This window comes from Buceros rhinoceros, unplaced genomic scaffold (assembly GCF_000710305.1).
Source record: "Buceros rhinoceros silvestris isolate BGI_N320 unplaced genomic scaffold, ASM71030v1 scaffold4753, whole genome shotgun sequence".
Taxonomy (NCBI): Eukaryota; Metazoa; Chordata; class Aves; order Bucerotiformes; family Bucerotidae; genus Buceros; species Buceros rhinoceros.
In genome coordinates, this window is record NW_010402864.1 from 307 (window position 1) to 26,347 (window position 26,041).

Here is a 26,041-nt window from a genome sequence, read left to right on the forward strand (position 1 = left end):
GTTCTGCTGACATGATAAGCAGAATCTCTTAAATTCAGTTTGATTTATTGACTTTTCATGTGAAAGAGGTGGAGAAAAGACTTTCTCTACCTCCCCACTCCCCCCAAGGGGCTAAAGAATTTGCAGCCGCCTTTGAAGGTGGTATCTTTAACTTTACAGAGCCAAAAGTGTTTAGGATTTAAAATCCTTTTTGTGAAAATACAAGATAGTATTGTCACTGCTGTGCAGTGAAAATGTAGACTAGGCAGCAGTTATCCGGCTTTGCCAACATGTCTTCATTGTTGCAGGAACAGTCTCTGTATGCTGACAGAGAGGTAATAAATTCATTAGTTTAATGTATAATTGTTTTGATGTGTTTGCGCTCTGTGGGTGCGTTGGTACCCACCACATTTACATCCCATGTCCAAGAAAAAAATGTTTGAACTTGTTCAGACTAGTAACTTAATTAAGTGTTCTTCTGTTAAGCACTACAGTTACATGTCAGGTTTGCTGTGAGAGTGAGCAGGCCTCTTAAAACTGCACTTCAAAAGGTGTTCTTAAATACATTAGTTAACTCTTTAGGGAGGCTGGAGATAACCAATGGAAACTTAGGCCGTACGAGTAACTCATCTGGCAGGTTATTTCTCTAGCTGATAGACTCTGCCTGTATGTACACTGGTGCTGCAGCGTTAGGCAGCAGTATTTAAAGGATGTTCCTGCTTCAGAAGTATTCTGCTTATTCAGGACTTCAGGCTTTGGTTATATTTCTTTTCTCATTAACTTTTTTTTTCCCCTCTTAAATCAAGTTCACTGTGGGTGCTGTAGTCTAATTCGTGCTGGTGCCCTGGGTTTTGGCTGGAGGAGCAGGATTTCTTAGGGAGATCCGTTTATTCTTGGGGCAAGGCTGCAGTATGGTACGTTGAAAACCAGCCCGTTGCATGTTCTCGGTGAGTTCAGGATTTCCAGACATGGTGTTGCCCGTGCACAGGGCCTGCGATTCTCCTGCAGTATTTCCACGCCGCGTGGGTCAGTCCTGCAGAGTGCCAGGAGCCTGATGGCTTGCTGGTAGCTTTGGGATGACTCTGTGGGTGGAACACTGTTGTCCTCCATGCACATCGTAATGTGGGCTTTGGGAGACACCAGTGCCAGGGCTGAACAGCAGCTGTGCGTTGAACTGGTGCTTGTGTCACTGCACAAATGAGAAGGGTAGGGAGGAAGGTCAGCACCGGACATGGGCTGTACCTGGTGTGAGGGCAATTCCTTGGGCTCAGGGCTTGCCTCCAAGGAGGAAGGCTGCTGGAAGTGAGCTGTGTGAGAAGTTAATGAAGTGCTGGTGTGCTGGACTGTGCTACAAAACCTATCACTGCAGATAAGCTTTTATCTTATGGGGTTTCTCTCTGTCAAGCGAGACTTTTATTAAATATACCAGAGAGGGATGTCATCATCTTAACTGAAGAGGCATAAAAAAAGCCAGGGGAGGAGGTAATGACCTGAAAACCTTGTCATTTGATGGGACCTTAATTTTCTCCTCCCACCGTCGTAAACAGGAGCTGGCATGTGTCCTGTAAATGGGTATTGGTTCACTTACACGAGAAAATGCCTTATTCTTCCTAAAGAACTCTCACTAAACTTGCGCTTACTGAAGAGCTCTGAGGTTAGTCCTAATTGCGGCGAATCCTCGTGTAGCACTAACATGACTGATCGTAAGCCAGGTTCTGGGGGAGGTGTCTGGTCTTCACAGTAGCAGGAATCTTGGCCCGCAGAGCGGGTCATGCAGTGAACGGAACGTGGTCTGTACCGTAAAGTCCTACAGCGTGAAAATAGCAGTGAGGTAAAATCTTAATGGCGACGGTTTTTCCTTCCCAGACTGTTGATGTAGATGAACCATTGCATTTTATTGTTCGGCACTGAAATTGCTGAATTACGTCGTATGTCCAGTTTAACTGGAATTAGTCTGAGTATGATATTCTTGCATTGAAATTTGGAACTTGCTGTTGGATCTATATGTAAATTATAATCTTTCACTGCTCCAACACTCTCAAGTTTCCCTCTGGCTTCTACCCAGTGTTTTCAGCACAACATTTTGGTGCTGCTGAAGCAGATACTCGGGGTTTTTAAGTAGTACTTTCAAAATTAATTTATCACACTCTTATGTACACGCTGCTGTTTCTTTAACAATGTGCTCTGTGAAAACTGAAGAAAACATTTCGAACTTGCTAGTTTCCTATCCAGCCGCCTTTGGAATTTTTTCGTAGGAAGAAGGTCTTATATTTGTGCTGGGAGTTTGTACCCACAATTCAGGGTGAAAATCTGGCTCAAAATGGCAATTTTTAAATTTTTTACCCAGCTTCACCTGCTTTTTGTGTTAAACTTCCTCCAGTCAAATAAACTTGGTCAGGATTTGTAGTCTGATGGAGATAGTCTTTGTGCTTCAGAGTGACTGGGATGCTTTTGAGACTCTTGTCCTTTCGTATTTGAAGACAAGTTTGGGTTGAATTTGGAAAAGTGTGTGCAGTGTGTGGAGTCTGAGTTCTCAGCGTGGTTGGCCTAGATGAAACAGTTACTAATAACTGAAATGAAACAGGTTTCTTACTAATGAGTAACTAGTAATAATAAGTAATCCTCGTAAGTAATGTGCTTATTCCCCGCTTAATTTTTAATTTGGTGTAGTTGTCATGAATGGAACAATTTCTTGAGGTGTTTTCAAGCACAAGGACCTAATTTGTCGTATTTGGAGTTCTTCATACAGCACTTAAAATTTTGGAAAAGCCCATAATAACGGTAAAATAATTGTAAAACTAATTAACTCTGAACCTGCCATATTAAGCACTTTAACTAGTCTGTAACTGATAGTAATAAGCTGCAAAAAAGGGTTGTATGAAGTGAGTTGAAGTGGGTTGGTGTAACTGTGTGTGGTGGTGGACTCTCCTGCGGTCACCTCTGGTCGTACCTCATTTTGCATGACTTTGGATCACCCTGACTTCATCTGGAGCAAAGAAAACTGTAGTCCTGACTGCAGTGACAACTTTGCGTCATTGAACGGGTCCTTTCACTGTCTTTTAAGGTTGTTATTTTACTTTATTGCTTTCTCACAAGTTATTAACAGATACACGTTGGGGTGTCGTTCATAATGGCCTCATTGCACAGGGTGCTCCCCGCTGCGTGTGTTAGCTCGGTGTGCCTGGAGGGACAGACCATTCACGTACTTGTTCTCGTGAGGCAAAGCCCGTTCATAGGTGCCGTTATTTTGTTATGGCTGTGTTAAGAGCTCAGCAATAGGGAGGGATTGTGCATCCTGTGCAGTGCATTTCCTCCTTTCATCAGATCCCAGCGCCTTTGGCTGCCCTTGCAAGAACCTTAAAATGGAGGAAAGGTCTTAAATTCAGAGCGTGAAACATCCCTTCCAGAAACTCCTGCAGAAGTTTTTGAGGCAGTACCAGTCTGTTCCATCATGGAACTTACAGATCGGTGTTTGAAATCACGATCACATTAAAGCGGTTTAGCCTAAAGATGAGGAGCTCATGTGTGGGTTGATGTCGTTGTCGGTGGTGAGTGACGGCGGCTTTCTGGTGAGTGGAGTGTCTGGAGTTGGGATGCAGACATGAAAAACAGCATACCAGGGAGGGAGGCAGTGGTCTGTGTTGGTTCATTGCATGGACCTTTTGTGGTTAACTTCGTCTTGGTTGTTTCTCGCTTCAGTGTGAGCCAACCGTTTCGCATTGGTGCATTATTATGGGAGGGTCTTGGGGCGTTGCGGGTTGTACCAGATCCAGTCTGTACTGAAAGAAGGTACGTTGAAGGGTGTGCGTGTGTGCATTTCTGTTGTAAAATGTCGATTTTAATAAACGTGGGTTATGTGCAGATCTTGAAAGCACCCAGGATTAATGCTGTAGCATTTTAGTAGTAGATATATGGAACCATCTTGTAGTCATTTGACTTCCTGAGGTACACCAGTGAAGAAGGGAATGGTTGGCTTACCCTGATTTAACAAGTCTTCCTGGAAAACAGCAGATCAGATGTGTTGTGAAGGCAGAATGATGACCGAGTAAGACTTCAGTGCAAGATGGGACTGCTGGCTTTGTTGGGTGATTCATCAGTGCAGATGATGATTCCTCTCTGCTGCGCCTGGTTGGAAGCTGGGTTAGCTACTGCAGGAGGGATGTATTGTTTGATGTGCCTCGTGGTTTGATCAGGGATAGGAGCCCTCAGTGCTGCTGGTGCTTACTGCAGGTTCTTTAATTTTGGAGTTTAAGTCTTATGTTTAGTAGTTCTCTTCCAGGTCAATACTGGCCTTTTGCAGGTGTGTTTTTTTCTTGAGCACTTTAGAGGAGGAATTTAAATTTAGGGGGCAGCATATCCTCGAGACTCCCAGTCTTGCTTATGGGGTAGTTACAGTACTGCTAATAGTTTCCTACGCTTCTAGTAGATCAAAGTTGTGTCCTCTCTGTTTAACAGCAGTAGACAGTGTCTGTTGTGCCCTTCAGAACAAAAACAGATCAGGGAAGAATCTTTGGGAAATAAAAGAGCTCAGTGTATCACTTTAAAAAAGTTAATCTTAAATTATCTTCAGTTGTCATCAGTATTGTACCCAAGCCATCTCTTCACCTCCGGGGTTAGTCTTTTTCTGTCGTGTTTTGGAAATTGTGGCTTTAAGGGGTTTGTGGAAGATGGGCAGAGACAGTGTCTCTCAGTTTACATTATCTACACAGTGTTCTGCCTCTACTGGAAGGTTTTCAAGGAGTTGAAAATAAAGAAGTTGAAGAGTTCTGTGACATTTTCAGAGGCTGTTCTGAGCTGGTTGTCTCAGGGTCGGGTCCTGTGTCGTTGTCCCCCCTCCCCCCCCGCTTCTTTGTTCTCCTGGATATATGCAAGAAGGAAAGCTTTCACTGCTGGGTTCTTCAAGGTATGGGCAGGACAGTCTGAACTCATCCCTTACCCTTGGGAGTTCGTAAATGGAGTAAATGGCCAGTAAAAGAGGTGACCAACTGGAGACAGGCTGATTTACAGCAGGAAGCTGATAGTAATTGCCCAGGCAAAAGGCAAGAGCGCTCAATTATTAAGCTGTCCCTGGGCAGCGGAAAGGACTGGGGATTGCTGGGGATGCTGCTTACCTTCCCTGTGCGGCGATGGAGCTCCTATGAATAGGAAAGCTTAAAAAGGGGGGTGGGGAGAAGGAGGATGGGCATGACTCATGGCATCATTTTATATTTATCAAGTGTCATTTTTTGAATGTTGTTCATCATTTCATAAAGATGAATAAGTAGGTGTTGTATGTTTGTTAATCTTCTGAGCTAATAGAAAAGGAACCCCAAAGTCATCTCCTGTGGGAAGTTAAATCCAAAGATCAAAATGTCCGTAGAGCAGGAAATACTCCAAGTTAAAGAAATAAAAATACCATTATACACAAAGCTTGGGGAAAACACATATAAAACAATGCTAAAAGGTCTTAAGGATAGATTTCTTAACCCACCTTTCAAAGCCTATTGCGTGGTCCTTCTATTCCTACCCAGTTCCACTTTCTCCAGTAAGCCAGTGGGCTTGCATGGACTTCGTACTTGAAGGTACAGAGGCTACAGGCAAACTGCAAGGGAGGTGAACTCAAGAACGGGTGCTGGCATGAAACTAAAAATAGAAATGCATGTGGGAGAGCTGAAGCAGCCTGTTCTAAAGGGTGACAGCGAGGTGCGCGTGTGCCGCTGCAGGTTCTGCTGGGGCAGTCAGGCGTGTGTGGTTATAGACCAGGAGAAGGTGATCCGTGATTTTTATTTATAGTGGTGCCCAGGAGGCCAGGCAGCCTTCAGCTTGTGATATAAACATTGAGGAATGGTGGTGTATGGTATAGCTCAGAGGAGGAGAGCGGTGAGAGGGGAAACCCGAGAGAAGCTGGGTCCAGGAGGTATGTACCCACTAGTGCTACCAAACTGGTGCATTGCCCCTGGAAAGAAGGGGGATAGACGTGTTTGGATTCTAACACAGCCCTCCCAGAAGGAATTTTAAGGAGCTGAGAGTTTTCTGAATTCTTACACGTGGGTGTCAAGATACCTTAAAATGGGATTTCAAAAATATTTTCTGTTCTGGCGAGAACCAAGAGGAGATGGGCCACAGGGGTGTTTCTCCTGAGGCAGCATGGTGTCACTGGCCCACATCTCCTCCCTCTCCTGCCCACTCTGCTCCGGGGAGGGAAGGCAAAATAAAGTGAAGTTGTGTGTATTCTGTTACAGGTTTGGTGACTTCAGCTTTCCTTTCCAAGAACTCATAGTCTTTTTATAATATTTGATACTAAAAGTGGGCAGAGGAGTTACTACGACTCTTCTGTGCTGCAGATCCTGCTGCAGAAAGTCAGCGTGTATGTAATAAGAGCTGCAAGACATGCCCAGGCTTGGTGATTTTTGTTTTATAATCCCCTGAGATAATAAGTTCATTAAAAATAAATCATATTTATGTAAGACAGGGTCTGAGCTCTAAAGACGCTTTGGAGCTGCGGTTCTGGTGGAGTATTAGCATGATTCCCTACCCTGAGGAATTAACGCGGGGTTCTGCAGTTCCCTTTACGAATCTGCAGCAGCAGTGTGGTAATTCCAGGGTTGCTTTTTTGGTCTGTCTGGAGTTGTCAGGAAGGGTGTTGTAGCGGTGGTTTTGTCATGTGTGCACAGTTGCTTTAGTAACTGGCAGAAAGGCACAAATTGATTTTCTTTTTAATGTACGTTACAAATTGTGGTTCGTTAATGAATACTGAATGGAATTGGTATTAATTTACAGTAGAATCTCGCCAGGCTGTAACACAGTGGAAGCAGACTTTTAAAACTGAAAACAGTTGCGTGACTTTGTTCCATTTCAATTTTTTAACAGAGGGCTTTTTTAGCTCTTACTCTTTCAGAGCATCAGGCTGGTAGATGTCAGTGAGGAAACTCCCAGGAGGAATTTCAAACTAATCTAAAAAACCCAGCAGTTATACAACTTGAACTTTTAAATTAATGACAGTTTATCCTGTATTTCCATCACAGGGCAAAGGAACTGCAAATAGTATTGTAGGATAGAAATTGGCTGCTAGTACTTTCAAAGGAAAAATCTGTATGGATTTGGTGGATTTTCTTCCGTGAAAATTGGTTTATTGACAAGTAAGAGAAAGCTTCTGAATTTTGTCTTTTACTCTGGAAAAAAAAAATTGAAAGTTTTGGAGTAGCTCAACTTCAGCTAATTGTATGCTCATAAGGAAGCGTTATGAGTATGCTCCTCTCATTTTTCTTGAAAGGTTTTTTTGAAACATAGGTTCTCCTACCGGGGAGAAGTGCTTTGAAAATTCAGTTGGCTTCATTCAAGGATTGTTAATCAATTTGCATCTTGTTCCATAAACAAGTTTTCCTTGTTTTGTTTTCTTCACATCTGCAGAGGGCACAGCTTAAGCCTGCTCGAACAGGAAGACAGCCCCCAATATTTGCCTTTTTTTAGGCACAAGGCCTTTCTGGGCTGCCTTAAGTGTTGTTGATACGAAGCCGCAGTGGTGTCCCGGAAGTGCTGGATGTTTTGTTGAGGGACCACCTGGCACAGCTTGGGACAATACTGGTGCAAGGCAGTTTGTATATTCATTTAAATGAAAGCAGTGTGTGATAGCCGCTACAGATGTGGTCATAGTGAGGTGTTGCTTGAGCGTGGCGTGATCCCAAGAGCCAGTGGGTGAATTACTGATGGTGTTCATTACGACTGTGCTGTTAAGAGTGCTCAAGTGTTTGGTTTTGATGTTACTTACCCCTTGCTACAGACCTGGTCTTAGACGTGTGGTACTGAGCTTGTGAGGAACGTACCCATAAAAATTAGATTACCTTAGCTTCTTTATTGAAGATAAAACCTGTACCTTTGCAGATTTAAAGCATTGTTGTGTACCTGAAATATGGAGACTCGCTTACCTTTTGGAGGCAGAAAGGAAAACAGATCAGTCGGATGCTTAATGGAAGGCTTATACACCTTTAACGTCGTTGGTGCTACACAGAAAACATCTTGCACTCAAACTGCAGCGTGTTAACTTTGTTATACACGACAATGCATTTAACTTTAGAATTTAATAGGCTGTATTAAAAAAAAAAAACCAATCCAGTAACATTTTTAATAGTCTGCCATCACTATGATACTGCCATCCCTTCCACTGCAAATACAACTGAATTGGGATTGTTAGATCTGGTCCCTGCTGCCAGAGTTAGTGATTCAGGCTCGAGTTTGCACCAGAGGATTAGTTTGGTGTTGGGCACAATAGAGATTGAGTTACAGGACGTAAAACTGTTGGCTAGAAATTCTCCTAGTAGAGTATCAAAATCATGATAATAGATTTTAAAAAATTGTTTCTCAAAGTGTCTGAATCAAAATTAGACTGATACTGTCATTAAAGCGTCAGCTGTAACTATAAGCACATACCTACAGGTTTGTACATCTGATTTCCCCAAATAAATGTGTGTGTCTCTGTCTCTCTGATTGCACAGAGGAAACCCTTTCAGATGTGTTTCACTGCCACGTTCCGCTGTGGTGTAGCGACAGATAGTTATCAGGAGGCTGTCCCATTGTCTGTGTATATAACTATATTTAAATCAAATAAAATAAGGAAATAGCAAAGGTAAACAATTTCAAGAAATATTGAAAAGAAACTTCCATGTTACACAGCAAGAGCTGGAAGGTGTGCAGTGCTTAAACCATCTATGTCTCATGAGTGTTTTGGGGTATGTGCGTGTTACTTCTGAGTTTTGTGACAAAATGTGAAGAATACTGAGTTGTTTCTTTCCTGCTCTGGGAAAGATTGGCATCGACCTGATTTTTATCGTATTTAGGTGTTGGTTTATTGCCATTTTCAGGTGAGTACGCAATCTTACGTGTGCTCATACAGGGCTGGCTCTTAAAGCAAAGTGACCGTCCTGCAAAATAAAAGGAAGCAAAAAAATGACGCAATAGCCTGCAGTAAGACAGAGCCGTGAAAGGCAAAGCGGGCAAAATGGGAATAGGTGGTCAGCAGGACAGCTTCGTGCCTGTTACCCTCCAGCTTAGTACCGGATTGAGGATTTTAGGTTTAGGCTAAAAGACCGGTAACAGCTAGTCTGGGTGCTCGTCTACTATTTATCACCTGCATCCTTGCACCCAGGGCATTAGATATCTGAATATGTGCTTCAGAGAAGTAAGAAAGAGCTGTCTAAAAGTCCAGGGGTGGTGGTGGAGGGAAACAGCTGCACTTCTCTTATTCTTCTCTAGAAACTTCTTTAAGCTGCTAGTTGAAACTGCTCAAAATGTCATGGGTGGGCAGAGAACAGTCCTAAAATTAGTGGCGAGGGACTTTGCTTAACTTCTGTGTTTTCTGTTCTGCAGTGTGATGTTAAGGGTCAGAAATGCCTTATGTGGATCGACAGAATCGCATTTGTGGTTTCCTAGATATTGAAGAAAATGAGAACAGCGGGAAATTTCTGCGGCGGTACTTCATTCTGGACACACGAGAGGACAGTCTGGTGTGGTACATGGATAACCCACAGGTGAGAGGTTCTGTCAAGAGCTTCCTGGCTTCTGTCGATTTGCCCTTTCTCATATTTTGGTTTTTTAACAAATCTAACTACACAGGTCTTTAATTCACACTTAGCCCCACATGGGAGCGTGTTGTTTTCCTTGCAGCGCGTGGAGCATGTAGCTGTCACCTATTACTTTACCCCAACAGACTCAGTCATTGAAAAGCAATCTCTGATGATGCTTGTGGTTTCAGAACAGCATGAATGATATGTGGATGAGGAAGGAGCATGGGGAGCACAGATAATTGCTTAAGGGCTGGGGACAGAGACAATGAGAGCGCAGGATCTAGGTCAGACAACTGCCTGCCAGAAGAATACTTGTGAACCGTTCTGTCGGGAGGGCCAGAGTTAAAATGCGGTAGAAATCGACTGTTCAAAGGAACCAGCAACAAAAAAAATCTGGACGATATGCAGCCTGATGAATGTGACTTGTGACTGAAGCATTTAGCAGTTCTTATGAGGAGAAAAAAAAAAAATTTCTGGGAATGAGAGAGATTACAAACATTTGATCTCAACGAGCGATACAGAGCAATTCTTTTTGTTTCCTCTGTGATATAACCAGGGCACGTGGGCAAAAACCTGAAATGCTGGAGAAACTGCAGTTCTTCAGCCTTTAAACTAACGATACTTGCAGTGCACACCTCTTCCAGCTTTGAGTTTGGGCTTCCTTAGTTCTTATTTTTTAATGTTAGTGTTCATGTACAAACTAAAGGGTGCCTTGCAAGAGACAAGTTGAAGCCTCCTGATTTTCTTCCATTGCTGCTTTAGGTTTGAAGAACTACACAGCTTTTCTAAAGCCACTGTGTGGCGACTGCACTTAATCCTTGAGGTGCTGAAACTCTTCATACAGGATGAGTTTACGACGTGTGCAGAACTTCACTGGCCCTTTATTGCTGATAGCAGTCCTCTGTATCCATGAAAATCAGCTCAGCTGTTCAAACTTCCCTTGCAATAACTTTAAACGATAAGAAGCTTTTCAATCCACCTTGGAAAATTCATGAAACAGCTTTTGAAGTATCTGATGTAAGAGATGAATGTCGCTTCTTGTCCCGTCCGCCTGCCCTGGTCAAAATACATAAGATGCCAACATCTGTTAAGGAAAAAGTATTCTTCCTGGATTTCCTGGATGCAGACCTGCAAGAATTCCTTTTCCTCTAGTAAAATACAGAAACCTCTGAAACAATTACTCTTCGTATTGTTTCTAGCAGTCTTTCTGGGTTTAGCTGATTAACAGATGTGTCTATAATAAACAAGTAGTTTAGATCCTGTTTCAGGCATACATTGTGTATTGTCTGTAGAAGCACATCGGATTTCCTTTTTGTTTGTGGAATTATTTGCTTTTTATGTGTAAACACTGACTGAGAGATGAGAATAAACTAGTTTCACTTTGTAACGTATGATTTGTTTCAGAATCTTCCCTCTGGCTCTCCCCCTGTTGGAGTCATTAAACTTACCTACATCTCCAAGGTAAGAGAACGTGTAAGATCTTGTTACCACCAAAAATACAGCCGCTACCAAGGGCCTCTTCTGAAGGCCTCAGCCTCAGAGTTTTAAATGTCTTTTACGTAGTGCACGGGAAGCTTTCTGCTTCTGTGCCACTCCTCATTTGTAGGGAGGTGTTACAAATGCCTTGATAGTATCGGGTTAAAATAAGCGCAGACTAATTACCTTGTGCTGTAGGTTTGTTTTGTGATTTCAAATGCAGCTCTTTGTGCCACGTAGAGTAAGTGTTTTTGAACTGTATGTGTATGATTATTTGAATTCTTCAGGAGTGTTTCAATTCCAGTTAGTCTTAGAGAAAAGAGAAGCCGTTTATGAAGTGTAAGAGAAGTCTTTGGGTGTAATAGTTTGCAAGTAATAATGATCTGTAATAGATGGAACAGAAAAATTTCTGTACGGTTCTTAGTTCCTCACCTGCTGGATGCACACGCTTCCAAATGGGCCTGAAAGAAAACTCGGAACTGAGGAAGACTCCATGGTTAAATTTGTAACAGATACTGTATTAACAAATAAGTGGAGAAAAACTATTGTCTTTCTCTTGTCTTTCTGCTCATTTCTCACCTTTCCTTTGCTTTTCTTGTTGTCGTAACGCATCTTCCTTGTTTTGTTTGGGGTTTTAGTGTTCTTGTAAAAGTTATCGTTGATGCTGGTTATATGAGGAGTACAGAAATGTCTGTGAAGATCCGCTTATGTCCTTCCTGGCTTCCTATTTCTGCGCTTACTTTGTCCCAGACCTCAGTTGTTGTCTGAAATACGAAATCTTCTACCTCCCCTTGAAGGGGAGCGGGAGTGACCTTCGCGCGTGCGTGCAGCCCTGAAGGCAGCTCAGATGTGCCTCCTGCATGGACGCGCGGTCTGACTTGCCATAGTTCTGCTTACGTAGTATGTGGTTTGGTTTTTTGGTTGGCTGGTTTGTTTCTGTTTAAAAAAAAGTTTTTCTGTGAGCTACTGCTTTGCCTTCTCCCCCACGTGGTGGAAATGCTCTATAATGCGCAAATGTCAACGTCTCAGACCAGGACATTTGCTTCCCACCTCCCCCAACACTGCAACATTTTCGACACTCCTGAGCCACTCGAGTGGCTATTGTTCTTTTTGTGTGCCTGAACCAAAATACCAGCGATGTCCTCGACAGGATGAAATGTCCTGGAATTTTTAGTGCAGTTGAGATGTAGAGCTTCAAAATGTGAGTAGAAGTGTCACGTTTTCAGATTTTGACATTTGTCTGATAATGAATCCTTAAATTTAAGGATTTCAGCACATATGGCTGAAGCTGTCTTCTCACCAGGGGTTGCACAGCTGGATCTCAATTTCATGTAGTATTTTGTGTTACATCTGTATATCTTTACATCTAACAAGCTTGCTACGCTGCCAATAAGAGTTAGAGGAAAAAAAGTGTGAACTCTGATGTGTATTTTGTATGCACCGTGCTATTTATAATCTCTCATTTCCCTGCTAGGTTAGCGATGCAACCAAGCTGAGGCCAAAGGCGGAGTTCTGCTTTGGTAAGTTCTTGCGTGAGGCCTGTGCATCAAGTACAGTCTTCAGAAATCTCAGACAAAGAAAATGTTCTGCAGTTCTGTTTCCAGATGCAGCTGGGTTGGTGGTTTGTTGTTTTTTTTTTAAATAGCTTGCATTCCCTCTTTCCTCTTCAGTATGAGGGAGATGCTGGCATCTCCATCGGGTTTTTCTGTGGCTTTTCCTATTGCAGCTTACTGCGGAGTCGGTGAGGGCTGTTTTTCAGATGTTTGACATTTTGGAGGCATTAATAAGCTAATCAAAAGCAGTGGGTGTTTTCAGAAACCTGGTGTGCTGGTCAGCTCTGAAGACAAGTAATTTAACTATTTGAATCCCCATAACTAATAAAGCAGTTGATTTAATCGGTCTAAAACCACTGTCAGCCGATGCATTTCAGCCTCTATTGCTGCACTGAAGAAAAAAAAGGATTTGCTTGGGATTCCTCCTAGGTTTATTTGTACTTAAACTTGTTCAAACTTGACTAAAGCTTTAGATAATCATAAAAGATGCTTGTGGTCTTTTTTTTTTCCAGATGTTTCTTAAGTAATTTGTCCAGAATTAACCGTAATTTCAGATTTTTTTTTTTTTTTTTTTTTTTTTTTTTTTTTTTTTTTTTTTTTTTTTTTTTTTTTTTTTTTTTTGATGAGCAGTTGGCATCCACACAAGTGTGTGTAGAGCCTGGACTCAGCCTCTGCTCTGTTCGTGAATAACCATTCCTTATGGCCACGTTCATGTGAGAGCCTGGTCGAAGGGGCTGAAGGCGCCGGAAGTTTTTCTGACAATTAGTTCAGGTGTCCTTAGCCATCTGCAGCATTGTGCAGGCTCGGAGAAGGCAGCTCCACTGGACCTGTGCAGCCCCTGTAAGGCGTCAGGGATTCCAGGCTGGTACCTGAGCATCAGTTCAGTGCCATCTACAGATTCCTCTGCGTATGCTGGTGTAGAGGTGTTTGTCTTCATCAGCTGGAAGCTGCTCGTGTCAGTGGGCCAGCTCTAAAAAGCCTGAAAACTTTTAATATTTCTGATTTATTAAAATGGTTTTGATACTTTATAGAGGAAAAATTTACACTTACTGCCTTTCAGTTTAAATGCTGGGAGTTGTTTCAGACAACTCATTATACTGTGTTTTGGCTTTGTATTATTTGCATCTAATGTTTGCTTCAAACATAAAGTTAAAATCAGTGATCTTAGACATGTTAATGATTTTGCTGCAAAGGGTAACAGATACTGGTCGGAGGACTAAAAGGAGAAATTGTAGAAGGCCCCAAGTGCAAAACTGTTGCTTAGTGAAATTGAGAAAAGGGAAATGGAGCTGCAGAAAATTCTGATAAAATTCAAGGCTTTGATTCTATGTATATAATCATTTAATAAATTTTTAATGATAAAAACAGTGGGGTGCGTATCTTAAGATGACTTTCTAAAAAGATATGCAGCAAAGAGCTTAAATACTTGAAGGGGATTTCCCATCTGAAATCAGGGCTTTTTCTGATGGTGTTAAGTTTGCTCTTAACTGTCAGCACTGTTAACTTGTCATAATGGCTTTTAACAGTGATGAATGCAGGGATGAGAAAATACTTTCTACAAGCCAATGATCAGCAGGACCTAGTGGAGTGGGTAAATGTTCTGAACAAAGCTACCAAAATCACAGTAAGTGCCTTGGTTGGTATTCAGCAATGCTTTCAAATGGTGACTGCCTCAAGGTGCTTAAATGTAACCTTTGCCTCCAGAGCTTCTGCTTTTTGTGTTGTCGTCTTATCTCTGCGAACGCGTCTGGGCTTGGCTTTCCGACCAAGACGTGGGGAGACTGGACAGAACTCCCCCTAAACTGGAGTTCATTTTACTTTTTGCTTTGGAAATCGGGCAAAAATGTGATTATCTTTTTCATGGTGTCTAACAATTTAAAAATAACCATACACATTTTGTATTAATGGAAATATCCAGAAGACACCTGCCAGCAATGAGAAGATGGAAATACATGTGCCCGGTGTCAGAAGTTTGTGTTTCTTGAAGTATCACTAAAATAATGAGCAAACACACCGCGCCGTGTTCCAAAGGCTTGCTCCTGATCTCAAGTAACATCCATCCACAGGAGCATTAATACGTTCTTCTGATACGTGGTAAATTACTGTTCTGCTTTGTACCATGTTATCACATGGCAGAAAATTCCGTGTGTTACCTCGGCCTATTCAGGGGGCAGAAGTTACGGTTTGTTTTCCCACCAGTTTTGGGGAAGTGATGACATGAACCGTTTTGAGAGACACCCTTACACCACCTGACTGTGGGTGTTTAGGTTTTCTAGGGATGTTTCCCTGAGTTGTTTGCATTGTTTTAATGTCACCCTTTCTTTGGAGTTATAAAAACTTTAATCCTAACAATACGTAAAAAAAAACCCCAAACCCAGAAATGCGAAGCCTTCTCACTTGGATGTTTGACAACCAGGCTTGAATTGTTTCCGGTTCAAGAAGTAGAGGGAATAAAGAATTAATTGCATCAAATTAGAATTTAGTCTGAAAGTTGTTTATCGTATCTTTAACTTGCATTCTGAATGGCTGGTGAAACCATGAGTGTGTTTTGTCTTTGAAGCCTTTGCACTGTTAATCTCTTCAGCAGTTTTTTAGTATGGCTGATTATTTAATCAAATAATTAAGGTAATTCAATTATTAATTTTCCTATGAGCATTTCCTGCTGTGCCTGTAATCCTCCAGGGGCTGTGGCGGTTTTTAGTCCTCCGAGTGTTGACAGTTTCAGAGCCCTCTGAACCTGTGCGGTCAGCACATGGTGTACCTCTCTGAGCACTGCTTGAAAAGGCATTCAGGGGAGAAGGTGGTTGTGGGTTTGGTGTCTAGCGTTTTAAGTAGGAGTTTGTGACAGCTGAAGCACTTGCCCATGAAGCTGTAGCCACAAGCCCCTTCTCTCAGAAGGGCGAGGCCAGTGATCTGTGTGCACTGGGAGGATGTCTCACCCTCCAGCGCCAGGCTTGGCTGTGAATGGAGTCACCTTGTATCCGGGTGTTGTGCAAGGCTCCGGGGATGGTGGAAGTGAGAGAGTGAGCCACAGCGGAGCAAGCTGCCCAGTGCCACCTTCACTCGGCCAGGAGGCGGCTGCCTGGGGCTGGCGTTTGTGCTCTCGGGACTGTCTGTGCTTCTTTGCAGGCTGTTTTGTAAAAGAAGCAGACCTGGGCACAGGAACCAGAATGACAGCAGGCCGTAGAGAGCTTTGGTTTTGTCTAGATCAGAGAATCACAGCAGACTAGAGAGAGCTTTGGTTTTGTCTAGATCAGTGCAGTTTAAAGTTTTGAATGTGCCTCAGTCTTGTGTGGTAATTCACCGTTTGCGAGTCATCCGCAGGAATGGGGATGTCCTGGGTAAATAACCAGTAGGTTGCTGGCTCGGATGTTTTGGTGTGAGATTTCTGATCTCTTGTTGTTGAAGTCAGTTCAAATTCACTGTATTAATATTAGAGGTGAAAGGACATTCTCAATAAAAGTGTATTAGGCGGCCAGTTGGTGCATTTCTGAGGGTACGGATGTTTACTTCTTGCATAAACTCAGAAATCTGAGTGAACAGTTTAGATCAAAACACTTATTGAGGAAATTAAATTCCTGGGGTGTGTTGATTGCTTTAGCTCCACATATGAGGGAATTATCTAATAGTTAATGCTAGTCAGAAGTAGGTAGGTTGGGTCATTTTGGCCACAGTTCAGCAATACACGTAGGATGGCTGGAGACAGTACACCCAGGCTTCGTACCACGGACTGGATGAGAGTGCAGTTGTCATTCTGGTCAGGCATCCTGGTGACAGAAGTTTGGTGCCATTGCCCTGTGTTCGTGGCCTTACTGTGCAAACTACAGGCGCTGGGTGTCTCCAGTCTAAAGAATTTCATTACTAAAACCAAAAGCAAGTGGGGAAAAGAGAGAACCGGTTCTACTAATTAGCAGTGCTTCTGGAGGATCGAGTCTGGTGTTATGGCAGAGCTGGGAATGGGTTCTGAGAGTTCAAGACGCCTGGTAAAATGTCTTTACTGGCACCAGTTTTCTTCTGAGAACAAAAGCATAGCCATTGCAACAAATGTTCACAGAAGCTATTTCTAGCCTTTTACAATTAGAAAACATTTGTTAAATCTTTCTGAAGGCAGGTTAAAAATCTTTGAGTAATGAGTAGGGCTTTTTTAGGTCTTTGTAAAACTTGCTTTAACTCTCCTACTCCACTTTCAGGTACCAAAGCAGTCTGATCCTCTCTGTCAAATGGATAATGCAAACCGCCAAGCCGAAAGCCCGGGTGGGAAGAAGCAAGTCTCTTACAGGACAGAAATTGTCGGTGGTGTTCCCATCATTACACCCACCCAGGTAAAACCCTTAGAACCAGTGGGCTCTTACGTGATAGCGGAATCTTCGTGGTTTGACCGGGGAGAATAGGTTACGTATCACAGTTCAGCTGCCGGCTTCTCACCGTGCTCAGAGGACTTAGACTTTGATGTGCACCTTCTATTGATGCTGGCTGGGTATTTTTTGAGGATTTTATTCCCTTTATTCAAGACAATAGAGAATTAGACAAGACTACAAAGAATTGAGTATTGATTGCTCACAGGAATCAGTTCATATGCTGAAAACATCTTTTTGTATGTGCAAAATTAATCAGCATTGTAAACAATGCTGAGGTTCTCTCTTTTTAACTGCCAGGAAAAGTGAACAAAAAGGAGGTGGTTAAGTCTGCTGATGAACACACACTATGTTGTTAGAGGTAGTAGGGATGACAGAGTAAACTATTGCAGCAGGGCCTTCGGGACTGGCATGTGTGGACAAAAAAGGTAGCAAGGGAAATTTAATAAAAGTGAGGTGAGGGGCTCTGGGAAAACCAGTCTTGGTTTTGTAGAAAATACCAGATATTTCTGCTTGAGTGAGAGGTAAGAGTTAGAGTCACACTACGAGAACTTGGTGTTCTTGGTCATCTTGGTGTTCAGTAGCAGTGGGGGAAAACCCCACAAATATTAGGAGTTACTTGAAAAAGAATAATGAGCAAACCAGAAAAACATCTTTGTTGCTGTAGAACTCCAGTCTTTGACCAGACCTGGATTACTTGGATGCACCTGAACTGCACTGAAAACGTTAGTGAATTCTGATGGGTCTTATGATCCTAAAAATAGGTTTTTCTTTGACCTTTAGAAAAATCAGAATATTCTGAACCTCCCTGCTTTTTTCTAGAAAGAAGAAATCAGTGAGTGCAGTGAAGGGGGCGATAGGAACTATTTGAAACGGTCGCAAAGTCACCTTCCTTATTTTGCTGCGAAGCACCCCCCAGATAACGCTATTATCAAAGCCGGCTACTGTGTAAAACAAGGAGCAGTGGTAAGTATTGGAGATTGGTGTGTTCCACTTCTCAAGGGCAAAGGTCCTAAGGTGGTAGTTGTCCTTATCAAGTAGATAATTAAAAAAAAAAGACCTAATTACCAGTAATTTTAGCACCACTGACAATATGAAGGATGGCTAAAGATAAAACTTACCTTGCAGCAGCATGGCATTTCTGTCCGTGTTCCTTCTCTTCATGACTTTCTTCAGTGTTCCGTTGTCGGAGATGTTTTGGAGAGGAAAAGTTGTGCGCGCAGAGAATTTCACATTATGGCTTATTCGCACAACTCGGAATTCTTCTGTTCTGCAGGTCTGCAGAGATCCTCATTTCACTTACTAGAAGCATCTAAATTACAGTAGAAGTTCAATGTCCACATGCTGCTTGAGTCACTGATGTTGGGAAAACCTAAATTTTCAGTTCAGAGGTAGAACTGTACAACTTGTCAAAGTGGTGAACACGAGGCATATTTACACGTTGCCTTGCTAAAAGCAGATGGTTCAGATTAAACAAGATGCTTCGTGGGTCCTTAGACTTGTTTTATCTTGGATTATAAAGCTTTTTCTAGTTAAAAATAAACTGTAAACCTTTAACGTACTGTCTTTGAACATTTATTACTGGGCATTTGGGCTGCTGAGTTGCAAGTTTTAGTAGAGACTGAAAAAGTCTTATAACAGAAAATAGTGGCTTCCAGAATTTTTAATTCTTGCTGTTCTCAAAGAGAATTAATTGGGCAGAGTCTTGCAGAATTATTTTAGGGGCACTGTATATATATACACACACACGTAATATGGGAAAATACGAATTTTGTAGGTGAAAAATGGTAAATAAACAGGAATTATAAATACATTTAAACATGCATATATGAAAAACACACAACGTAAATATTTGCATTTTATATAAATGTTTATTTTCCGTTAACAGATGAAGAACTGGAAGAGAAGATACTTCCAGTTAGACGAGAACACGATAGGGTATTTCAAGTCTGAACTGGTAAGTTTCTAAACGTGTGTTATTTTCCCATGATAGCTGCAACAAAATCTAAAGACCTACACTTGTAGTTGACAAATGTGCTGTGCTGCTCCTGCAGCTCCTAGCTCTGCCCTGTAGTAACTCCTGCAGTCAGGAAGAACCACAAGTGGCTGTGACCTCGGCCGACTGTCTTCTGTTTGGGGACCTGTCCGTGGGGCGCTGAGCAGCAGCAGCAGCAGGGCGTCTTCTACGGTCACCCTGATTTTTGTGGTAGTCTCTCACGTCACTTGGTACACATGTATAACTCGTCGTGTTCTGGAATACAACTTGTTGTGTTCTGGAAACAGGTGGTCACTGTGTGGAGAGAGAAAACTGTAGTCCTGCAATTCTTCATTTAAGGTTAGGATTATGAGCCGTTTGTCAAACAAACGATGGGACCGTATCCCACAGCCTCTCTCGTCAGGGCAGCCGAGAGAGGCAGAGAACTCTGCTGCTCAGGAGCATCGCTTACAGGGATTGTTTCGGTTTCACGATCTTTCTTCCCCACTCATGGCTCTTGAACCTTTTGACTGATTTTGACCGAATGTTAAGTGCCTTCTGGCTGCGTTTACGAAAGAAGTGGCTGGTACTGGAGACAGCCTGTTTTCCCCAAAAAGGAATCCCACACTTACTAAATGTTAGAGAAATCCGTTCCTAAGGAAGGAAGTCTGAGTTGTAGAGTATTATAAATCAAGGAAAATCGAGCTTACAGGCCAACTGTGAGATGTAAATGTCAAGGACCCAAACCTGAGGCTGCTCCTGAAGAGAACTTTTGTGTTGCTGTTAATGAGGGAGTATACAACAGCAGCAGGAGTGCGATCATGCATCGTTATCTTTGTTAAACTGTCAGCATAACACAATTCTGACTCATTGCCTATAATAAACCCTCAAAAAAAATCTGAGTGCAGATTGCTCACAGGCAAATTCTCAGTGAAGAGTTGTGCTGTGTGAGTATACTAGAGAGCTGGTGGAAGCGCATGCGCTTTGAGTGTTTCATCGTGTTCCTTTCCAGTTTAACTATTTTGAACAACATATAAGCTTGTAGCATCCTCAATACCTCAGCCTGATATCCCCTTGCTGCGGCTCGAGGAAGGTGCTGGACTGACCAGCTGTCAGACAACAGGGAAGTAGATCTGGCTTCACAGTTTTTACAGAAATACTTTTTTTCCGTTGTAAGAGTCACTCCTTTTCAGGGAACTAAACACTGACTAGAGAGAGTGTGAAGTGTCCTTTTATCGACTGTGGTGGTAAACCAAAGGGTTCCATGGTTAGCAAACCTAGTCGTGATCGTCATGTTTCACAGAGTTTTTGTAAATGATTAGGATCTGCCTCCTCTGAAACGTGCAAGTCAGAGAGACGGGAAAGAGCAAAGCTTTGAGTGCAGCCCACCGAGAAGAAAACATCTGCAGCAAATTAACCACATGTCTAACTGACTTCTATTTATCTCCTACAAATGCAAAAAGGGAGAAGTGCCCTCTTCTGAGGAAGGATTTCAGGGGGTGAATGATTTCTTTCAGCAGTGCTGGGATCTCCGATTCCATAACACCCTCCTGTTCCTAGTGAGAGTCATATGGAGAGCGGAAAAAAGTTGAATAGCAATTGTTTGTCGTCCCTTTGTGGCGAAGATGATTATGGCCTGGAGGTTGTATTCACCCAGAGTAGCATCAGACTTCTGGTTCAGGAGAACTTCCTCCCACAGGAGTTCAGTTCCCAGTAGCTGTCGTCTTCAGTCAAGTGTGGCGCTTCCTTGAAGGTAGTCGTCACAGCCAGCCTACTCAGCGATAGCCCAGATCAGGCTTACTGGGTATCTTGAGGTGCTCTTGGTCTGGGGTTTTTTTCCTCTCTTCAGTTTGAGGAAAAGCTCACGTCAGTCTTCAGGTGGAGTGTAATGGAATATAGGCAGTGTGAGACTGGGAAAATCACGGTTTCTGGGCTGAGGTCTTCCCTGAAACGGGTGTCTGTGTTCCAGGGACAGCCTTGCAGCTCACAGCTGTGATGTTCCTACTTTGAAAATCTGTAATGGATGAGTGAACCCAGGAAGAGCAGGGGAGGGGAGAGGGGGGGAAGAGAGACAAAAGACTGAAAGCACGGAGTTGTAAGCTTTCTCCGTTTGATCTGCTGTAGAGACAAGTGATCTAGTGACAACTGACGTTTGGGGATGGTTGTACGTGGATGACGTTCGCTGCTTGCTCTAACAACACAAGTCTCTTGAGCGTGTGGAATAGAAATCGTAGAGAAAGTCATTGCAGAGCCGACAGCTTTTGCTTTGTCTAAGCTGAAGCCTAGTGAAGTAGTTCAGTGTAACCCTGCTTAGAGAAAATGCATTCAGAAGTAAAGTAAGTTGTTTTACAACAGCCACGGGAAGATGGTAGTATATATGGTGTGATGTTGGCACGGCAACAGTGGAGATATTTCTGTTGGAAGGTTCTCACTTTTGTCCTGTTGTGTGAAACTTTGACAGAGTCTCAACACTGTTACGGTAACAGGGTTGTCGTAGGCTTTAGGAATCCTCCCTCTTTCACAGGCTATGGAACGACTGATGTCTGTGTATTGTCTTTAATTGCATTCAGTACAGGATAGGATTAACCTCATTTAAAGCCGTGTCATGCAGTACAATTAACAAAGCATCTTGTATTGTAGCATTCCATAGCAAATGAATGTAATCGTGGTTTTACTGCAATAAAGCTGCTTGAGGCCAGATGGAAATTTCTGATCTCGTTAGGGGAGGGGGACAGGGTGGCTCTCTCCACCAGGCTAACATGAATGGATGTTTGGGGATTTTTTACTTGATTTTGCCTCCTCTCCGTTGCAAGTGCCATGGTTGGTCTAATAGTTACAAAAGCAATTTGTTGACACCTCTTTTTGCGTGACTTCCTCGAAAGTCTCATTTACATCAGTCAGTCTGCTGCTGTCACCTGTCCTGACTGCTCCCTTTTTGACTGTGTTCTAGGTGCTAGATGTACTCCACTGAAATATGTTTGCCTCTTTTTCAGGAAAAGGAACCTCTCAGGGTTATACCACTGAAGGAGGTCCATAAAGTTCAGGAATGCAAGCAAAGGTGAGGAGAGAAGCACCGACATGGCTACCTGGGATGTAAAACACGGCTTTAAAGTGTGTGTTTCAAACATGTAATGTTCAGTAGGGTGTAAATGCGTTGGACAAGGATGGAACAAAGGAGTGTTGGGCAGCCGTGAGTCAGAGAAGCATCGGTGCTGCCTGCTGTAAGACGGCAGCTGCAGGAGTCTCTGTTCTGCTTCTGTAATCTCGGAACCTGTAAAGGACGTTACCTTCCGTTAAACATCTGAATGTAGATGAGAACGCTCCTTCTGCGGGGTCCCTCTCACCAAATGACAATGTAGCCAGGAATTAATTGTCTTCATAGTAGTTTTTGGTTTTTCGCAGGCTACTGCTTGGGACTAATGTTTTGCAAAGACATGAATGAGGTTTTATAGAAATTTGACTAGAACAATAAATATTTGAAAATTTAACATGATGTAGTTTGGAATATTCCAGTTAAAAACGCATACAGTAACATGCATGCCACTGAAACTAAAGGACTAAGATGAGTAAGAGATGCAGGTTTTCTTTTTCCACCTGTTGTTTACCAAAAAAAAAAACCCCAGCAGTAAAGAGAAACGCAAAGCTCCTCAGGCAGCAAATGCTCTGGTTCTCTGCACGTCCTCGAGTCTTTCTACAATAGAGAGTGTTACTGGCTGTTGAAGTATTTCTGTGTGTTTCATTTACAGCGATATAATGATGAGAGACAATCTCTTTGAAATTGTAACAACTTCTCGAACCTTTTATGTACAGGTAATTTCTCTTTTAAACTTCGGGCAAGCCCAGGAGACTGCCATAGTCAAAGCGCAGCAGCGCTGCTGTTTTGCTTCTCAAGTTGTGTTTAACTGCCATGAATTTCAGAAAGATGCATAGAAGGAATTTTCCATTTAACAGCAAGTGTTATGTTGATAGTGAATAAAAGCATTAAACAATGAATCCTAAAGTGATTTTGTTGGCATTCAGGTCTTCAGATTGTAGGTCTTCAGGTCTTCCGCTGTGTAGGATCAGCTCAGTATTTTAATTTTGAAGCAGTGAATTTTTATGTGTAGTCAGTTCTCAGGCTGAGTAGTAGCCCCACTGAAGTGTCTGCTAAAGCACAGCAACGCTGAGATGTTGGTACCTATCCACAGGCGCTTCCTTCACCGCATCCTCACCACGTCCCCTTCTAAACGCCCGCGTGTAGTGCAGATCACAAAGACTTGCGTCTCCTGGCCAGGGTGGATGTGCTAGTTTAATAAAGCTGCTACCTAATGGGGAGACAGCTTTAGCTTTTTGTCTTTCTACCAGCCAAGCGCACTCCTGGTATTCACTGTTAATCCATTGCATCTTTGGATTCTTCTAAGAAAATGTACAGCTGATCCCTGACAGAGAGTGATTTTTATTTGATTGTAACTATCCAGTATATATTTATATATTCAGGACAAAAATACTTATTTCTTGTTTATTATTTTCTATAACTATAGACATATAATACTAAATTTGGGGTAAGATTTTAAGAGCTGTTTGGGTTAAGAAATGGAAGACCGTTTGGCTTTACCCTCCAGACTACCGAAGTAGGGCGAGGCTGTCATTGTAACGGAGGTGGTCAGGGCGCTGGGAAAGTAGAGAGCTGCTTGTGTTAAATACGGTTCATGTTGTTTGATCCAGGCGGACAGTCCAGAAGACATGCACAGCTGGATAAAAGCGATTTCCGGGGCCATTGTAGCACAGCGGGGACCTGGAAGATCAGCAGCTTCCGTATGTTATTCTGACCCTCAGAGAAAATGCCAAGAGTTGATGTTCACTTGTGCACACGAAGTTCTAGTTGATTTTCCTTCCGCCTCTCCTCTGTCCTGTCCTGTAGTAACGTGGCATCTTTGCATGAACTTTCACACAGACTGGCATAAAATATTTTGTGCTGTTTAACTGAGCACTTATCTCAGTCTTACCTGTATGTAACTCGACGTGCATTGTATTGTCTCGCACGTGTAGATAGCGCAAGTGCTAACCTAGGAAAATTCTGCTGAGTTCAGTATGATCTTTGCCACTACTGTTAGATCGGAAGTAAAACTGAAAGTTCCTAATTCCTGCGAGGTGTTTCTGCTAATTGCTGAATTTTGCCATCGAACAACAATACCCTAATTTGTTTTTAACAACTCTCACTCCTAAATTGTCGTTCTCTGGTATTGATGGTTTCTTCTGTGAGCAGACACAGATTCACATTTAAAGTGACTGCTCTAAGAGCTCTCTTCTCGCATGGATTAGGTTTTGCTGTTGGGAACGTAGCGTGAGCACCCTCTGAACGCCGCCTAGCACGGCTGAACCGAGGCACTGTGACCAATCTTAGGGGCCGTGCGGCCCTGTGGACGCCAGCATTTCACCCAGACTTGGCATTTACTCTGTACTGGGTGCTCAGCACAAAGAACATTAACTTGTGCGAAGTAGTGAAGGCTCCTGTAGTGTCACAGCGTCCCCGAGAATGTCCAGGCTGAACAAATGGAATACTTGACCGTTCAGATGTTGCGAGCTGCAGTTTTCACCTTCCGGCTATGGGATGTTCCGTAATAACCCGCGGATATCATTCCCCCCATCATCTGAAATCTAATAACTCAAATCTGGCTTTTGTCTGCACATTCACATTGATAGTGTGTTTCTGTTAATTCCGTCTAAACTCAGAATTATTTTTTTGCAGCTGGGAGCTGCTTCCTGCTTTTAAACAAAACTTGCTGTCATGAATCCTGGTTCTTTTGGGGGCAATGAAATCACGCAGATGACTCTCCTCTGTGTACGCTGGGTTTTGTGGGGCTAACTGAGCAATCTAGCTAGGACTCTCTGCATCACTTCGTTCTTTTTCCCTCTCTTCTCTTCTTTCCCCAAGTTTAGGTTACTCTAATCTTAGCTTTGCCCTGTGTTCCAGATGCGGCAGGCCAGAAGGCTGTCGAATCCTTGTATACAGAGGTATACATCAAGAACTGGTGAATGCAGCACGTATGTGGGCTCTCATGTAAACCCGCCTTCTGCACAGAGGGCTACGGCTAGAGACTAATTTGCACTACAGAAAACTAAAAATAACGCTACCTGTTGTCATTACCATTACTGAAAACTAACTCTCAAATTACATCATTCACTTACAGGTTTGCCCTGGTTTTTCTTACTTTTAAAGTAATTGGAAATTAAAAATGGCAACCCCCATATATTTCTGCTTCAAAGCATTCTGCATATTTAAACGTATGTTATGCAATGTCATTTCAATAGGAAAGTCTGAAAACTAATTTGCATGAGAGTTCATATTTCCATTTTACTTTACATTTTTTTGAAACTGCGCAAAAGCAAAATTAAATTTCAGCTACCCAAGAACTAATACAGATGCGTGCGCACACAAAACGCACGTCGTAACTCTAATAGTTGGAAGGATGATGTCGTAGCCTGATTTGCATGGCTTATAAGTCTCTGCATGGAATTATTAGTTCAAACGTAGCAGCATTCTCACATGTCGTCCGTACAGTGTTGAAAAGCAGTACACCAGGCTCTTAACTGTGAAATTACAGTCAGTGTGAGTAGTAAAACCTGAGCGTCCTTCCGTTCAACACAGCAAAAACTTTTTTATAGAGATCGTGTCCTGATTGATATCCTTTATTTTGTCCCATTTGTTGAACTAAAATTAGTAATAACAAGAATAATAGTAGGTAAATCCCTGAGTCATGTTCTCCTAAAGCAAATGGTTTTCTTGAAGTGGAGTATCAAGTCAGGTGTGAAATAAGGTAATAGAAATAATGTGAAACCTTCACTGAAGTTGAACACGCAGCTGATGTCCAAAAACGTTGCACAGCTCCTTCAACCAATAATATTAATTTATAGAAAGAAATACAGTAGTGCTTGGCAGAATCCACTCTGATTAAACTTCATGTCATAGCATTTTAAAAGAAACTTGGAAAACTGCTGTGAAAAAATCAGTGTCTAATTTGGGATGTGTCTTTGCATCTCGGACATGTCTGTGATGGCGATTTTTGTTAACGAAGGTGCTTGCTAAGTGGCTCGATTTGTGCCCACGTGGGTTCGCAGATCCCTGTAGTTCACGTACTAACGCTGGCGCTGGCAGAAGCGGCAGCAGCCCCCCCCCCCCCGGCA

The 26,041-nt window shown here is 42.6% G+C and overlaps 1 protein-coding gene across 1 annotated transcript in view; it reads left to right on the top strand.

Moving 5' to 3' along the window:
• The first annotated feature begins 9,321 nt into the window (after positions 1 to 9,321).
• Positions 9,322 to 26,041, top strand: part of PLEKHA1 (pleckstrin homology domain containing, family A (phosphoinositide binding specific) member 1) — an 18,175-nt gene continuing 1,455 nt past the window's right edge. The window contains exons 1-10 of the mRNA XM_010132775.1: positions 9,322 to 9,482; positions 10,923 to 10,979; positions 12,469 to 12,514; positions 14,074 to 14,171; positions 16,738 to 16,869; positions 17,725 to 17,868; positions 18,791 to 18,859; positions 21,871 to 21,935; positions 22,624 to 22,687; positions 23,582 to 23,671. Of these exons, the coding sequence (XP_010131077.1) occupies positions 9,342 to 9,482; positions 10,923 to 10,979; positions 12,469 to 12,514; positions 14,074 to 14,171; positions 16,738 to 16,869; positions 17,725 to 17,868; positions 18,791 to 18,859; positions 21,871 to 21,935; positions 22,624 to 22,687; positions 23,582 to 23,671 (906 nt within the window). The 5' untranslated portion in view covers positions 9,322 to 9,341. The remainder of the gene's footprint in view (positions 9,483 to 10,922; positions 10,980 to 12,468; positions 12,515 to 14,073; positions 14,172 to 16,737; positions 16,870 to 17,724; positions 17,869 to 18,790; positions 18,860 to 21,870; positions 21,936 to 22,623; positions 22,688 to 23,581; positions 23,672 to 26,041) is intronic.